We start from the raw sequence: 17103 nt of genomic DNA on the forward strand, positions 1-17103 counted from the left end.
CATCTAGTTTCCCTTTGTAGTAGGGCTTTGTCAAAATTACCTCCTCTGGGAGATGGAGACACCTTGTCAATCCCCATGAAACTCATGACACCCACATCACCCCCATGGTTCATTACCACATGTCTTGCAATTGGGGTATCCCTCTCATTGCGGATATCCCCCAAATGTTCTCCCACTCGTCTTCTGAGTTCTCTGACAGTTTTGCCAATATATGTCATACCGCAAGTACATGCTGCTCTATATACCACCCCTTTTGATTTGCAGTTGATAAATTCCTTGATGGTATATGTTCTTTGGGTATGGGCGTCATAGAAATCCTTACCCACCCGTATTGACTCACAGGCCACACATCCTCCACATCTATAGCATCCTTTCGGTCTCTGTGGTAGCCAGGTTGTTTTATTGGGTGTAGTAAGGTGACTATGCACTAGTCGATCTCCCAACGTCTTGCATTTCCTATATGTTATCTGAGGACATGTGCCCACAACCTCCCTAAGGTCCTCATCCATGCTGAGGATGCCCCAGTGTTTCTCAAGAATTGTTCTCACCGAAGAGGCGCCATTATCAAATGCACAAATCATTCTGATAGCCTTGTGGCTATCCCTCTCCTTCTTATGCGGTACCAACAGGCTATTTCTAACCTGGGCCCTAGCATGATGGTAAGCCTCCCTCAGCACCCGATCCGGGTACCCCCTATCCAAAAACCTAGATCTAAGGTCCATTGCCTTGATTTTAAAGTCCGCATCGTTGGAACAGTTCCTTCTCAGGCGGAGATACTGGCCTTTGGGAATGCCTTTTTTCAGGGAATACGGGTGGTGACTATCCCATCTTAATACCGAATTTGTAGAAGTAGGTTTTCTGAAGATTGTGGTTGTGAGGCCATCGTTATTGCCATTTTTTGAAACCAAAATATCAAGAAAGGGTAGAGTTTTTTCCTCTATTTCAAAGGTGAACCTGAGACCTATGTCGTTTAAATTTAGTGATGATACAAATTTATGGAAGACATCTCTAGTTCCCTTCCACAATATGAATACGTCGTCTATATATCGAACCCAAAGGTCGATATAGACAGTATAGATCTCATTCGCTTCCGAGAAAACGACATTGTCCTCCCACCAGCCCAGGAACAAGTTGGCATAGCTTGGCGCACATGGACTGCCCATGGCCGTGCCCCTGAGCTGGTGGAGGATCCTACCATCAAAACAAAAATAGTTGTTGTTCAAAACGAACTCCAAGAGTGTCATCACGAATTCGGTATGAGGGCCAAATTGTTGACCTCTTGTCCTCAAAAAATGCCGTACCCCTCGCATCCCACACTTATGTGGGATCGATGAGTACAATGCCTCAACGTCTATACTTGCCAACAAGGTACCAGATTCCAGGGAAATTCCCTCGAGCCTCCGCAGAAGGTCCATGGTGTCCCTAATGTAGGATGGGAGCGATATCACAAACGGTCTTAAAATTTGATCAATATATGTTCCTGCATTGTGGCAGATGCTCCATATCCCCGAGACAATTGGTCTCCCCCTCAGAGGCTCGACTCCCTTGTGGACCTTAGGCCAGGCATAGAAGGTAGCCATAACCGGGTGCTGAGGGAGGAGGAAAGAGAATTCCTCTTGACTGATAAGTTTATCTATCAGAGCATGCTGAAGTATATTTTCCAACTCCTTTATGCAGGGTGTTATTGGATTATGCATCACTCGGGTATATGTGGTTGGATCATTTAACAAAGCAAGGCACATATCCTTATACCCCTCAACATCCATCACAACCACATTGCCCCCTTTGTCAGAGGGCTTCAGAATAATAGTTTTATCAGTTTCCAGATTGTGGAGTGCTGCAATCTGTGCCTTGCTAAGATTATGTCTGGACCATGTTCCCGTAAGCTGTTTAACCTCCTTAATAACCAAATTTAGGAAGACGTCTATTGCTGAGACGTCCCCTCCTACAGGAGCCATTTTCTTGCTCGGGTTCTTCAATTGCGTAAATGGACCCATGCCTCTCTCTGTTTGGGGTATAGTGTCTAGATTGGCCAATAACTGAACATCCTGCATCATATCCATAGGAATCCCTAGATCCGCCGCAATTTTTTTATCTTTTTGTTGGAACAATTTGTGCCACCTCAATTTTCTGACAAATAAGTGTACATCCTTCACCATATCAAATACAGCGAAGTCTGTAGTTGGTATAAAGGACAGACCCTTTGAGAGAACCGACATTTCAGTAGAATTGAGATGCCTCTTAGATAGATTGATAACCTGTGGGGCTACTCCTAGTTCTAACTGTTGTGACTCCTTAATTGGTAGGGCCGGTCTAAAAAACCGGGCCTTGAGGTGGACGAATGGTATCTTCCTCCCCTTTGGTAACCCTCCCTGGGATCATCCGATTTACCGTCTTGGGGATCCCCTGTCCGTAATTGGTGAGATCAAGCCAGTTTTTTATCTTGAGCACAGTTTTCGGCGTGAGCACTTATTTGTTTGTGTTATAGTTTATTTCCATTTTAATATATTTCAGTAAAAGTTACGTTTTACCTATTGGGATATACTCTTCCAGCTGATATCTGTTAACAACCCCCAAGAGTTGGCAAACGGCTTGGTATATCCAAGTCGTAGCTTGTTTCACAATTATATGGTTTTGGTATGGCTGGTTTTTTGGCAGCGGGGCCGGACACTAATCTATGGTTGACTGAAGCAAAAGACATTTTTTCAGAAAAGACCTTTGCCCAAAAAAAGTACACACCAACATATGGCACGGTGTTTAAGGATTTAACCAGAATCTATAAGGAACAAATAGTTTCTTGGTGGGAACTACAGAGCTTAGAAAATTATTTAGCTAACAGCATCGTACCCAGGGGTTTGCGAATCTCCCTGTTACCGGCTGTGCGGTGTAGAACACCACAGCTTATGAGCTTGTGGGAGAAGGAAGCTACCTCCAGTTCCCTCAAATTAATGCAAATTTTGGTTAGCGAAGAGAAGACCAATCTTGAAAGGCTCAATATAAAACTTAGGGAACAAATAGAGATCACCAAGAAGTTTAGTTCAGAAAGTGACTTTATTACTAAAGAAAGCCAGCTGCAGAGTACTATTGAAAAATTTCAATACAACCTTAAAGAGAGGAAACATAAGCAATATTTGAGAGACCTCCAAGATTTTAAAGACAACAAAATCTATCAGGTGGTGGGAGACCGAAGAGAAAGGGATAGAGAGACTGATTTTTCCTCAACTGAAACCGACATATCTGACACAGAAAGTAGAGTGGGTTCCTTTAGAGGTCGACAACGAGGCAAAAATAGAGGTTACCAAAGGGGAGGAAGATACCATTCGTCCACCTCAAGGCCCGGTTTTTTAGACCGGCCCTACCAATTAAGGAGTCACAACAGTTAGAACTAGGAGTAGCCCCACAGGTTATCAATCTATCTAAGAGGCATCTCAATTCTACTGAAATGTCGGTTCTCTCAAAGGGTCTGTCCTTTATACCAACTACAGACTTCGCTGTATTTGATATGGTGAAGGATGTACACTTATTTGTCAGAAAATTGAGGTGGCACAAATTGTTCCAACAAAAAGATAAAAAAATCGCGGCGGATCTAGGGATTCCTATGGATATGATGCAGGATGTTCAGTTATTGGCCAATCTAGACACTATACCCCAAACAGAGAGAGGCATGGGTCCATTTACGCAATTGAAGAACCCGAGCAAGAAAATGGCTCCTGTAGGAGGGGACGTCTCAGCAATAGACGTCTTCCTAAATTTGGTTATTAAGGAGGTTAAACAGCTTATGGGAACATGGTCCAGACATAATCTTAGCAAGGCACAGATTGCAGCACTCCACAATCTGGAAACTGATAAAACTATTATTCTGAAGCCCTCTGACAAAGGGGGCAATGTGGTTGTGATGGATGTTGAGGGGTATAAGGATATGTGCCTTGCTTTGTTAAATGATCCAACCACATATACCCGAGTGATGCATAATCCAATAACACCCTGCATAAAGGAGTTGGAAAATATACTTCAGCATGCTCTGATAGATAAACTTATCAGTCAAGAGGAATTCTCTTTCCTCCTCCCTCAGCACCCGGTTATGGCTACCTTCTATGCCTGGCCTAAGGTCCACAAGGGAGTCGAGCCTCTGAGGGGGAGACCAATTGTCTCGGGGATAGGGAGCATCTGCCACAATGCAGGAACATATATTGATCAAATTTTAAGACCGTTTGTGATATCGCTCCCATCCTACATTAGGGACACCATGGACCTTCTGCGGAGGCTCGAGGGAATTTCCCTGGAATCTGGTACCTTGTTGGCAAGTATAGACGTTGAGGCATTGTACTCATCGATCCCACATAAGTGTGGGATGCGAGGGGTACGGCATTTTTTGAGGACAAGAGGTCAACAATTTGGCCCTCATACCGAATTCGTGATGACACTCTTGGAGTTCGTTTTGAACAACAACTATTTTTGTTTTGATGGTAGGATCCTCCACCAGCTCAGGGGCACGGCCATGGGCAGTCCATGTGCGCCAAGCTATGCCAACTTGTTCCTGGGCTGGTGGGAGGACAATGTCGTTTTCTCGGAAGCGAATGAGATCTATACTGTCTATATCGACCTTTGGGTTCGATATATAGACGACGTATTCATATTGTGGAAGGGAACTAGAGATGTCTTCCATAAATTTGTATCATCACTAAATTTAAACGACATAGGTCTCAGGTTCACCTTTGAAATAGAGGAAAAAACTCTACCCTTTCTTGATATTTTGGTTTCAAAAAATGGCAATAACGATGGCCTCACAACCACAATCTTCAGAAAACCTACTTCTACAAATTCGGTATTAAGATGGGATAGTCACCACCCGTATTCCCTGAAAAAAGGCATTCCCAAAGGCCAGTATCTCCGCCTGAGAAGGAACTGTTCCAACGATGCGGACTTTAAAATCAAGGCAATGGACCTTAGATCTAGGTTTTTGGATAGGGGGTACCCGGATCGGGTGCTGAGGGAGGCTTACCATCATGCTAGGGCCCAGGTTAGAAATAGCCTGTTGGTACCGCATAAGAAGGAGAGGGATAGCCACAAGGCTATCAGAATGATTTGTGCATTTGATAATGGCGCCTCTTCGGTGAGAACAATTCTTGAGAAACACTGGGGCATCCTCAGCATGGATGAGGACCTTAGGGAGGTTGTGGGCACATGTCCTCAGATAACATATAGGAAATGCAAGACGTTGGGAGATCGACTAGTGCATAGTCACCTTACTACACCCAATAAAACAACCTGGCTACCACAGAGACCGAAAGGATGCTATAGATGTGGAGGATGTGTGGCCTGTGAGTCAATACGGGTGGGTAAGGATTTCTATGACGCCCATACCCAAAGAACATATACCATCAAGGAATTTATCAACTGCAAATCAAAAGGGGTGGTATATAGAGCAGCATGTACTTGCGGTATGACATATATTGGCAAAACTGTCAGAGAACTCAGAAGACGAGTGGGAGAACATTTGGGGGATATCCGCAATGAGAGGGATACCCCAATTGCAAGACATGTGGTAATGAACCATGGGGGTGATGTGGGTGTCATGAGTTTCATGGGGATTGACAAGGTGTCTCCATCTCCCAGAGGAGGTAATTTTGACAAAGCCCTACTACAAAGGGAAACTAGATGGATCTTTATGTTGGACACCTGTCATCCCCATGGACTCAATGAACAATTGAATTTCGGTTGTTTTCTGTAACTTCGTGCCCCACCTAAAGCGGGACCCAGTACATGCCGAGCAGGGTTGCTTCCTGTATATTTTGATATTATGTCTCTATCCCGGTTTTCCCTCCCTTCCTGTAATAGGCCTCTGCTACCTTGTTCTATCCTTCTTTTCTCTTTGTTTCTTGTCTGACCCAATCCTTTATTAGGGCTTCTCCTGTAGGTGGTCTCTAACCTCCGGTCCATTAAACCAGCTATAATTAACAAAACATTTCTATGCCTGCATATTTATGCACAGGGCTCTTATTCCTTATAGGGCCATTTTTTTGACTATATCTCTGATTTACTGGATCAGGACCCTACCTGCAAACTCTATTAGGTTCCAGAGATTGGGTTAATGGTTATTTAACTTTGAACAAATTAAGTATATACGCATACGGCACATAAGTGTAACAAGTGATTATTCCCCAAACCTCTCCACCCAAATCCCCCCCCCCCCCCCCCCGGGTCTCATAATGCAGCATGTCCCCCTGTTTTTTCCATCTGGTTGTAACATAGGGGGGTTGAGCCCCCTTACGTCTATATACTTCCCTATATCAAATAAGGTTTTGGTAGTATACCGGCTACTGTAGAGGGCATGGTACTATTTACACCTTTTTTGTGTCAGTTATGTTGGGATACTTCTCTCCATTACAAGAAATGTGTGTATGATCTCATGTTTGGTCTGGACACTTCCAGTTCCCATAAATAGAATATGGCTTTACTGTTATAGTCTACCCACTGGATATCTAGCGGTATAGGGTGTACCTACCTTAATGATAATTTTTTGCCTGACACGGTCCACTTGATATTTAGATATTTAGTGATTTAGGGTACTCATCTTAATGATAATTTTCTGCCTAATATGGTCCATTTGATGTAGGTGTATATGTACTTGTGAACTATATAGGTGCCGGGGGGGTTTTTGTTACTCTAACTCAGCACAATTATATGAATTGGACCTTGTCATCCTGTAGTCCTGGGTTTTGCGCAGCCGCTTTGCGATCCATATTGGAGCGCATAGCGGTAACTGCGCACCGGACGTGAGGCACCAGGGATGGCGTGGGCGCTTCCATCTGCGCGGCACGTTTGGGGAGGAGACTGGTATCAGGCTGCTTCAACCGCTTGCGTTCCAGGCTGAAGCGCATAGCGGCTACCGCGCACCGGAAGTGAGGCACCTAATATGGCGCCGGCACTTCCGGTTGCGGGATACGCACTGTGAGGATGCCGGCGGCCATGGAACACATGGTGGGATGGCGGGCACTCGGATAATAGTGCATACATGTACTTGGTAAGCAACGGAACCGGATGGGGGTGGGAACTAGCCACTACATACTTGTCTGGTGGAGGAGGGACATTACAAAGAGGTTACATATATAAAGGGATGTTTCTACCACTCTGGGCTGACTCACTGACCAGGGTGGAGTGCCAGACTATTTACCTTCAGGATGCTATACAGCCACTGCGTATACCCTGTATTTTTGAATGCTTGAGTGGACTTTATCTATGGACTTGGAAATTGATGTCCAGGCCTGAATGGCCCAAATATCTCCCCTGATGAATCTCCGCTATTGGTGAAGAAACGCGTAGGGAGGCGTCATATACATGTGGTGGGGGGTGTCCAGAGTAGAGCATACTTGGGCCTGTCCTTGTGAGGACAGGAGTCTGATACTGGGGCACGACAGGGTAGTAGGTTCCTGTCCCCTTTATTACTCTACTGTGTGGACCCTCCCTGGGATCATCCGATTTACCGTCTTGGGGATCCCCTGTCCGTAATTGGTGAGATCAAGCCAGTTTTTTATCTTGAGCACAGTTTTCGGCGTGAGCACTTATTTGTTTGTGTTATAGTTTATTTCCATTTTAATATATTTCAGTAAAAGTTACGTTTTACCTATTGGGATATACTCTTCCAGCTGATATCTGTTAACAACCCCCAAGAGTTGGCAAACGGCTTGGTATATCCAAGTCGTAGCTTGTTTCACAATTCTTTGGTACCTTCCACTAGGTCGAATTCATATACTGCAGTGGCTAACAATGGTACAGGCCACAGTCCTGTACGAGCCCAACGTGGCTCTGCAAAATACAGGTCCTTCTCAAAAAATTAGCATATAGTGTTAAATTTCATTATTTACCATAATGTAATGATTACAATTAAACTTTCATATATTAGAGATTCATTATCCACCAACTGAAATTTGTCAGGTCTTTTATTGTTTTAATACTGATGATTTTGGCATACAACTCCTGATAACCCAAAAAACCTGTCTCAATAAATTAGCATATTTCACCCGTCCAATCAAATAAAAGTGTTTTTTAATAACAAACCAAAAAACCATCAAATAATAATGTTCAGTTATGCACTCAATACTTGGTCGGGAATCCTTTGGCAGAAATGACTGCTTCAATGCGGCGTGGCATGGAGGCAATCAGCCTGTGACACTGCTGAGATGTTATGGAGGCCCAGGATGCTTCAATAGCGGCCTTAAGCTCATCCAGAGTGTTGGGTCTTGCGTCTCTCAACTTTCTCTTCACAATATCTCACAGATTCTCTATGGGGTTCAGGTCAGGAGAGTTGGCAGGCCAATTGAGCACAGTAATACCATGGTCAGTAAACCATTTACCAGTGGTTTTGGCACTGTGAGCAGGTGCCAGGTCGTGCTGAAAAATGAAATCTTCATCTCCATAAAGCATTTCAGCCGATGGAAGCATGAAGTGCTCCAAAATCTCCTGATAGCTAGCTGCATTGACCCTGCCCTTGATGAAACACAGTGGACCAACACCAGCAGCTGACATGGCACCCCACACCATCACTGACTGTGGGTACTTGACACTGGACTTCAGGCATTTTGGCATTTCCTTCTCCCCAGTCTTCCTCCAGACTCTGGCACCTTGATTTCCGAATGACATGCAAAATTTGCTTTCATCAGAAAAAAGTACTTGGGACCACTTAGCAACAGTCCAGTGCCGCTGTTTATGGTTCAAAAGTGGCTTTACCTGGGGAATGCGGCACCTGTAGCCCATTTCCTGCACACGCCTGTGCACGGTGGCTCTGGATGTTTCCACACCAGACTCAGTCCACTGCTTCCTCAGGTTCCCCAAGGTCTGGAATCGGTCCTTCTCCACAATCTTCCTCAGGGTCCGGTCACCTCTTCTCGTTGTACAGCGTTTTCTGCCACATTGTTTCCTTCCAACAGACTTACCATTGAGGTGCCTTGATACAGCACTCTGGGAACAGCCTATTTGTTGAGAAATTTCTTTCTGGGTCTTACCCTCTTGCTTGAGGGTGTCAATGATGGCCTTCTTGACATCTGTCAGGTCGCTAGTCTTACCCATGATGGGGGTTTTGAGTAATGAACCAGGCAGGGAGTTTTTAAAAGCCTCAGGTATCTTTTGCATGTGTTTAGAGTTAATTAGTTGATTCAGAAGATTAGGGTAATAGGTCGTTTAGAGAACCTTTTCTTGATATGCTAATTTATTGAGACAGGTTTTTTGGGTTATCAGGAGTTGTATGCCAAAATCATCAGTATTAAAACAATAAGACCTGACAAATTTCAGTTGGTGGATAATGAATCTATAATATATGAAAGTTTAATTGTAATCATTACATTATGGTAAATAATGAAATTTAACACTATATGCTAATTTTTTGAGAAGGACCTGTATTACCTCTCCCAATTCTAAGAGCCATTAAGAACCTTCAGGATTTTCTTTATAGCAACCACAGACCTCGGACAGAAAGCAATCCATTGTTCCACATTAGTGTTGTAAATATAATGCTGAACTTCTCGAAACTGCTCAAGGTGGCAGCCGCATAATGTTCAGTGTGTAGTTTCAACAAACCTTACATAAGCTAAAATAGGTTTTGATATCTTATGCAATTGATTCACCAGATAAATGATCATCTCTGTAGACTCACATCTTACTGTTAAATTTGCCAGTTGTAATCCAATACATTTTTTTCCCACTTTCTTTAATGACCACTTATATATTGCTTAAATATACAGGGTCCAGAGTGGCAAAAATGGGATGAAATGCTTCATCATTTGACTGTTCTTTGCCTGAGTTTACAGACTATTATAACAGGTACGTGGATTCATTGTAACATTTTCCTCATTCATCTTGTCTGTTCTGGAGTGTTCTGAAACGTAAACAAAAAAACCTCTTTAGGGTTGTGATTAAAAAAAATGACCTATTATATAAATCATTTTTTCCCCTGTGTATTTTTAAATACTTTTGACTTTTTTCCTTTTTTTTTTTTAGAAAATAAATCCAGTTGGATTGTCTAATGTGAAAAACAAATCCTCTTTGGGATATTTGAAAAAAAAAAAAAAATAGTAAAATGAATATGTAAAAAGATGAACCTAACTTATTGTTTAAAAAAAGGTATATAAATAAAATACATACCGTATATACTCGTGTATAGGCAGAATTTTTATGCACTTTTTTTGTGCTGAAAATGCCCCCCCTTGGCTTATACAAGAGTCATTGTCCCAGAAGACTGCGAGGGAGGGGGAGCAGCAGGTGCCAGGAGGCAGAATCCCGCTCCTGCGGCTAAAGCCTGTGCCCGCTGCTAAAAATAAATTCATATTCACTGCACTTGCAGTGAACATTAATTTCTCTTATAGCACACACAGCCGCTGGCTTCAAAGCAGCTGTCGAGCTATCACAGGTGCACCCTCATTAAAGTAATGAATGTTCACCTCTGTCCACTCATAGGCGTGGAGAGGTGAATTTTCATTACCTTAATGAGCGGGAACACGTGATCGCTCTGCCTCAAGAGCTGCTGGCACCGAAATGAGATACTGCAAGGGCACGTAGGGAAGGTAAGTAGGATTTTTTTTTTTTTTTTTTTGCTTCTCTCATGGGGGCCATACATACAAGTATGGTGATGAGGAGCCATGCAGACAAGGATGGGAATAAGGAACCATGCACATAAGGACAGGCACAAGGAGCCATGCATTCCAGAATAGGGATTAGGGAACAATGCATACCCAACTTGTACTTGAGTCAGTAAGACTTCCCGATTTATCGAGGCAAAATTAGGTGCCTCGGCTTATACTCAGGTCGGCTTATATACTATAATATACGGTATGAGCCTACGGGAGGCGACAAGTTCACTGATATTTTTCCAGGTCAGAAAGCATAAAGTTATACCTAAATCTTATGCCAACCTCTGGCCAAGAAAAAAATTGGGTTTTAGCGGACAGTGGCAGTCAGTATAATGAGAATTTTAATTTGATGTATGACCCATCAGAAAAACTGGTAAACGTGTGGATACTGACAGGAAAAGATCTCTGATCTGTCCTGAACATATGACATTGTCCGCATGCAGACCTGTAGAGCAGAACAAAGTTGTAACCTGAATGCCCCTGATATTAACTCAGGGGACCCATTAGCAGCCAAAAAATAAACAGGCAACACCCTTGGCCAGTATCATTGCTAAAGCAAAAAGGAGATGAGATGATAACCCAAAAGCCAGGACATTTGCCCTGAGATTGGTAGAAGGTAATGGTGTTATCACAGCTTGGATGATAAAGCCAAAGAATCCAAATTTAGGTTTTGCCAGTGCACTCTGTCAAAAACCTTTACTTAAGGTCATAATTAAGTCTAAAAATGTCAGTCCCATTTCTCTGCCTATTAGATGGTTTACTTGGCTTTGGGAGAGCAGAAATTGTCACCTCTATATTAGATGTGGAGATGGAGCTGGATTGCTACCAATAACTAAAAAGCCTTGAAATAAAGACTAGGAATAAAAAGATTAAAGTACTTAAGACCATCCAGTCCAGGAACCTAAGGTTTTGTTGTTTTAATAAAGGTATATATTTAACAGAAAAGGGTCTAGTGAGGTATTCCAATTAACTCTCTGGCTTTAGGGAGATGGATGGAGTCTAGAAAGTTACGTATATCAGGACCTTGAGGTTGTGGGACAGAAGAGTCCAGAGCTAAGGTTGTACAGATTTGAGTACCGTAGGTAGTATTCTGCAAAAGATGATAACTCCCCAGATAAACATCCCCACCACCGCTTGGAAAGATTGGGTTGCAGAAAGCCTGTCTGCCAGAGCAGGAAAATACACTTCAAGAGAATTTGCATAATTGTTTTTTTTTTTAGATAATTTTATGCATTTAAAAAAGTCGTAGCAGGTCAGTTCAGATTCATGTAGATGCGTTTCGACTTAGCAGACTTGATAGAATTCTAATATGCTGCTCGAACCCTTAAAACACTCCCCTTCCTGACATCATTGAATTAAATTAAAGGGAACCTGTCACCCCATTTTTTCCGTATGAGATAAAAAATACTGTTAAATAGGGCCTGAGCTGTGCATTACAATAGTGTATTTTGTGGACCCCGATTCCCCACCTATGTTGCCGAAATACGTTACCAAAGTAGCCGTTTTCGCCTGTCAATCAGGCTGGTCTGGTCAGATGGCCGTGGTGACATCGCTGTTTCTTCCCCCAGATTTTGCTTATTTTTCCGTTTATGGCGTAGTGGTTTGCGCATGCCCAAGTCCCGAATCCACTGCACAGGGCAGGGAAAAGAGTGCGATCTGCGCTATTCCCCTGGTGATCGGTGGGGGCGGCCATCTTCCTGTGGCCGCGCGTGCGCAGATGGAGCGCTCTGCTGCCCGGGGCTTCAGGAAAATGGCCGCGGGATGCCGCGCGTGCGCAGATGGAGATCGCAGCGGCCATTTTCCTGAAGCAGAGTTCGCATCTCTGCTTCAGGAAAATGGCCGCCGCGATCTCCATCCGCACACGCGCGGCATCCGGCGGCCATTTTCCTGAAGCCCCGGGCAGCAGAGCGCTCTATCTGCGCACGCGCGGCCACAGGAAGATGGCTGCCCCCACCGATCACCAGGGGAATAGCGCAGATCGCACTCTTTTCCCTCCCCTGTGCAGTGGATTCGGGACTTGGGCATGCGCAAACCACTACGCCACCAACGGAAAAATAAGCAAGATCTGGGGGAAGACACCACGCCCATCTGACCAGACCAGCCTGATTGACAGGCGAAAACGGCTACTTTGGTAACGTATTTCGGCAGCATAGGTGGGGAATCGGGGTCCACAAAATACACTATTGTAATGCACAGCTCAGGCCCTATTTAACAGTATTTTTATCTCATACGGAAAAAACGGGGTGACAGGTTCCCTTTAATGATATACAACGCGAGTTGCATACAGATGATGAATACGGATAAACTAATAGTATAGCACACAAAAATGAGGGAGACAAAATAAGCGCAAGTAATCAAACTATCACAGCTTAAAGCCACCTAAGGGGGACTATTAACAGTAAAAAAAAAAAAAAAAAGTATAAAATAAAAATTCAATTCAAAACCCCTTTTAAAAATAAAGAATTTAATACCCACTTGGTATTGCGGTGTTCAGAAAAGTCTGATCAAAATATTAAAATTAACCTGATCGGTAAACGCAAAAGATTCAAGAATGCCAAAATGAAGAATTTTTTTTTTTTGGTCTCTAACACCACAAAATGTCATATCTATCTGAAAATGGTATCAATAAAAACATTCTCATCCCACATAGAATAAGCCATCACGCAGCTCGATCAACCGGGTTAGAGGTCTTGGAAAATGGCAACACCAAAATTTGTTTGCAACCTTCTGATCTTTTATTTTCCACAACTAAAATAATTTTTTCGAAAATGGATATTTGGGATCATCGTAATTATACTGATGAGCAGAATCATATTGCGAGGCAGTTTAAGACTATTCAAAAGTCAGAATTGCATGTCTCCCTGACCCCCAATTTTTGTTCCCCATTCTCCAGTACACGGTGTGGTAAAATGAATTATTGTTCAAAAGTACAACTAGTCCTGTAAAAAAAAAAAAAAAAAAAAGCCCTCATGTCTATGTGGACAGAAAGTTAAGGCTGTGGGAAAGAGGAAAAAACTAAAACTCAATGACTGGCATGTTAAAGGGAACCTGTCGCCCCCAAAATCGAAGATGAGCTAAGCCCACCAGCATCAGGCGCTTATCTACAGCATTCTGGAATGCTGTAGGATAAGCCCCCGATGTAACCTGAAAGATGAGAAAAACAGGTTAGATTATAACTCACCTGGGGGGCGGTCCGATCTGATGGGCGTCACGGTCCGGTCCGGGGCCTCCCATCTTCATAGGATGGGGTCCTCTTCTTGTCTTCACGCTGCGGCTCTGGCGCAGGCGTACTTTGTCTGCCCTGTTGAGGGCAGAGCAAAGTACTGCAGTGCGCAGGCGCCGGGCCTCTGACCTTTCCCGGCGCCTGCGCACTGCAGTTTGCTCTGAGAACATGAGAATGAGAATGTTTGGTTCTCATAAAGTGGAGCATCTGAGATCTATTGTGAAAAATGCCCCACTTTTGATTTTTTTTTTTTTTTTTACTTCCCGAGAAGTGGGTTACACTTCAAAACGCACAGAAAAATAGAATGGCTTTTAACATTTCTTTACAAGTCGGTAGCGCGGATATGCGCCACAAATTTTCCATGTTTGCCTTTTTTTTTTTTTTGTGAAATCACCTGTGGGTCCGCATCAGTCATAAAATCTTGGATCAGGTCAGCATGTATCGATAGTTTTTCTTATCAACCAAATAAGGCCTTATTCTTTGGCTATTTTTTATACTCAGCCTTTTTATACCCTTTAAGATACAGCACCTTTTAAATGTAAAGAGGGGGAAAAAAAATGGGTAGGTGGCTCTGTCCCCCCAATGGATGTGATAAGAAATGGATTTTATGGTAAGAAAATACTGGTTTCTTGTCCATGCTATTGGGGGACATAAACCTTGCAAAATTCATAAGGACTTTTTGGGCCAGTCTTGTACAAAGGCTGCTGTTCCTCAAGCATGCAATCTGCAAGACGTTGCATGATGAAAGTACACACCCTAATGGATTGCTCATCACATCTTCAATTTGGCAATGTGCCTCATTATCACATAATTGTGTGTTCTAAAAAAAACAATGCACGGGAAATTGCTTTCTGGATTAAATCCTTTCTTTGGAAGATCTATACCGAACAACTGTGTTTTTCTCTAAGGTTGCAGTACTAAGAACAAGGATGTTAAGATTTTAGGTGGAAAACCTGGGTGTGGGAATGAATCCTAGAAGTTTTTCAGTAAAAACGAACACCAGGAGGTGTTGGCAGTCAAATGAATAGGCAAGGATACCTGTTCTAAGTAAAAAAAAAAAAAAAAAAAAAATACAGAGCCAGGAGAAACCCTAGGAATCGCTCTGCTCTATTGTGAATAGGTGTTCAGAAGTTACTGTAGATTCTTGGATTACTCTTATGTCAAGTTTGGGACTAAATCTATGGCACTCTGCTGCTCGATGCAGATGTTGAAAAATTTCTTTTAAGGAAATGTTTTACATGGCTGCGTAGCTGAGACTTGTTATAAAGTGGCTTGGCATTGTTATCTTCACCAGGAAACAGGCCGGAGCTTGGGCCAGCGCAGATGGATTAAGAATAGTTGGACTATGATTAAGCCACTAGGTTGAAAATGACGCCGCTGGTGTCCGAAATGGCAAGTGCCACAATTGCAATAGAATCAACTGGCCGAAGCCCTCCATAGAGAATGATTAATCACTGTGTGGCCACACCTCTGCTAGAACGGAATAGAGATGTGGTCCAGAATGTTTGTGGGCCTGTATCAGAGTAGGAAGAAAGAGCTTCAACACAGGGTTGGACTAAGGGAATCTTTACTGAAGGATTATCAAAGCCCACAACTTGTGTGGATGGATATAAAAAATGTAAAGTGTGCTGGAACAACCAGACACTTACAGTGAAAGTGGACCTTTTTAGGTCTGAAATGTGATGAGGCCCGCTTTTCTCACTAAAGGTACCGTTACACTAAACGACTTACCAACAATCACGACCAGCGATACGACCTGGCCGTGATCGTTGGTAAGTCGTTGTGTGGTCACTGGGGAGCTGTCACACAGACAGCTCTCTCCAGCGACCAACGATCAGGGGAACGACTTCAGCATCGTTGAAACTGTCTTCAACGATGCCGAAGTCCCCCTGCAGCACCCGGGTAACCAGGGTAAACATCGGGTTACTAAGTGCAGGGCCGCGCTTAGTAACCAGATATTTACCCTGGTTACCAATGTAAAAGTAAAAAAAACAAAACAGTACATACTCACATTCTGATGTCTCACGTCCCCCGACGTCCACAGGGTTAAAACTGCTTTCGGCAGGAGCGCTGGTAATGCACGCGCTGCTGCAGAGAGCTTCCCTGCACTGAATGTCAGCGCCGGCAGTAACAGCGGTGACGTCACCGCTGTGCTCTGCTTTACGGCCGGTGCTGACAGTCAGTGCAGAGTAGCTCTCGGCAGCAGCGCGTGCATAGCAGCGCTCCTGCCGAAAGCAGTTTTAACCCTGTGGACGCCGGGGGACGTGACAGACATCAGAATGTGAGTATGTACTGTTTTGTTTTTTTACTTTTACATTGGTAACCAGGGTAAATATCTGGTTACTAAGCGCGGCCCTGCACTTAGTAACCCGATATTTACCCTGGTTACAAGTGAACACATCGCTGGATCGGCGTCACACACGCCGATCCAGCGGGTGACCAAAAAATGGCCCTGATCATTCCCATCGACCAACGATCTCCCAGCAGGGGCCTGATCGTTGGTCGCTGTCACACATAACGAGATCGTTGGTCGCTGTCACACATAACGAGATCGTTAGCGGGATCGTTGCTACGTCACCAAAAGCGTGATGTTGCAACGATATCGTTAACGATATAGTTATGTGTGACTCAGCCTTAAGGTAGGTGGTGAGGAGGACAATCTATAAATGCAGAAACCTGGAAGCTGCTATAGCAAAGCTAAACAATGGGAAAAGATTAAATGTACTCTCTTGTAAATGTACTTGGTGGGACTGCACTTGCAAGAAGGCCAACTGTAGATTGAAGTGATTAGATTTCAAGGTTGAGGCCAGGTTTGTCACTTGTTTCTTTGCAGAAGAAAAGATCCAGCTTCCGAACCAGGTATATATGATTCCTTTATTGCCAAAAAATTAGTATTTGACAAGAAGATTGACACCACCAGCAATCAAGTGAGGGTGAGATTGGGGGTAGTATAATCACCTGATGTGTTTCAAGCTCTGCCTGCACTCTTAGACTTGCTTCCTTTGGACAGGATAGATGAGGTTGAAAACTGCAATGACCCTATTCCTAAGGAAGGGCTGCGCCTCACAAATCCCCAACAAAAAAAAGTCAGTACTAAGGGGAAATTGAGTCTTGTAGCCCATAGAAAGTATGTCACGAACCCAGGGGTTAAAAGGAAAGGGGAATGCATGTCCCAAAGGGAAAAAAAGGCCCCCCATCTGCTACTTGAGCAGCTCAGGAAGGCCGCTCCTTGTAAAGATGGCTCACATGCATGTAGGT

At 43.7% G+C, this 17103-nt stretch overlaps 1 protein-coding gene across 7 annotated transcripts in view; it reads left to right on the forward strand.

Annotated features, from left to right (window-relative positions):
- SIMC1 (SUMO interacting motifs containing 1) overlaps nt 1-17103 on the forward strand; it is a 169427-nt gene that overhangs the window by 124999 nt on the left and 27325 nt on the right. For 5 of the 7 annotated variants that reach the window (XR_013215837.1, XR_013215838.1, XR_013215839.1 and 2 more), the window contains one exon: nt 9738-9816. The exons of the other annotated variants lie outside the window; for them this stretch is intronic. Coding sequence is in view for 2 of the 5 variants with exons in the window: in XM_077265894.1 (XP_077122009.1) it covers nt 9738-9816 (79 nt within the window). In the remaining 3 variants the exon portion in view is untranslated. The remainder of the gene's footprint in view (nt 1-9737; nt 9817-17103) is intronic. 7 annotated transcript variants of the gene reach the window in all.

Source organism: Ranitomeya variabilis, chromosome 5, assembly GCF_051348905.1.
Source record: "Ranitomeya variabilis isolate aRanVar5 chromosome 5, aRanVar5.hap1, whole genome shotgun sequence".
In the NCBI taxonomy this organism is placed as follows: Eukaryota; Metazoa; Chordata; class Amphibia; order Anura; family Dendrobatidae; genus Ranitomeya; species Ranitomeya variabilis.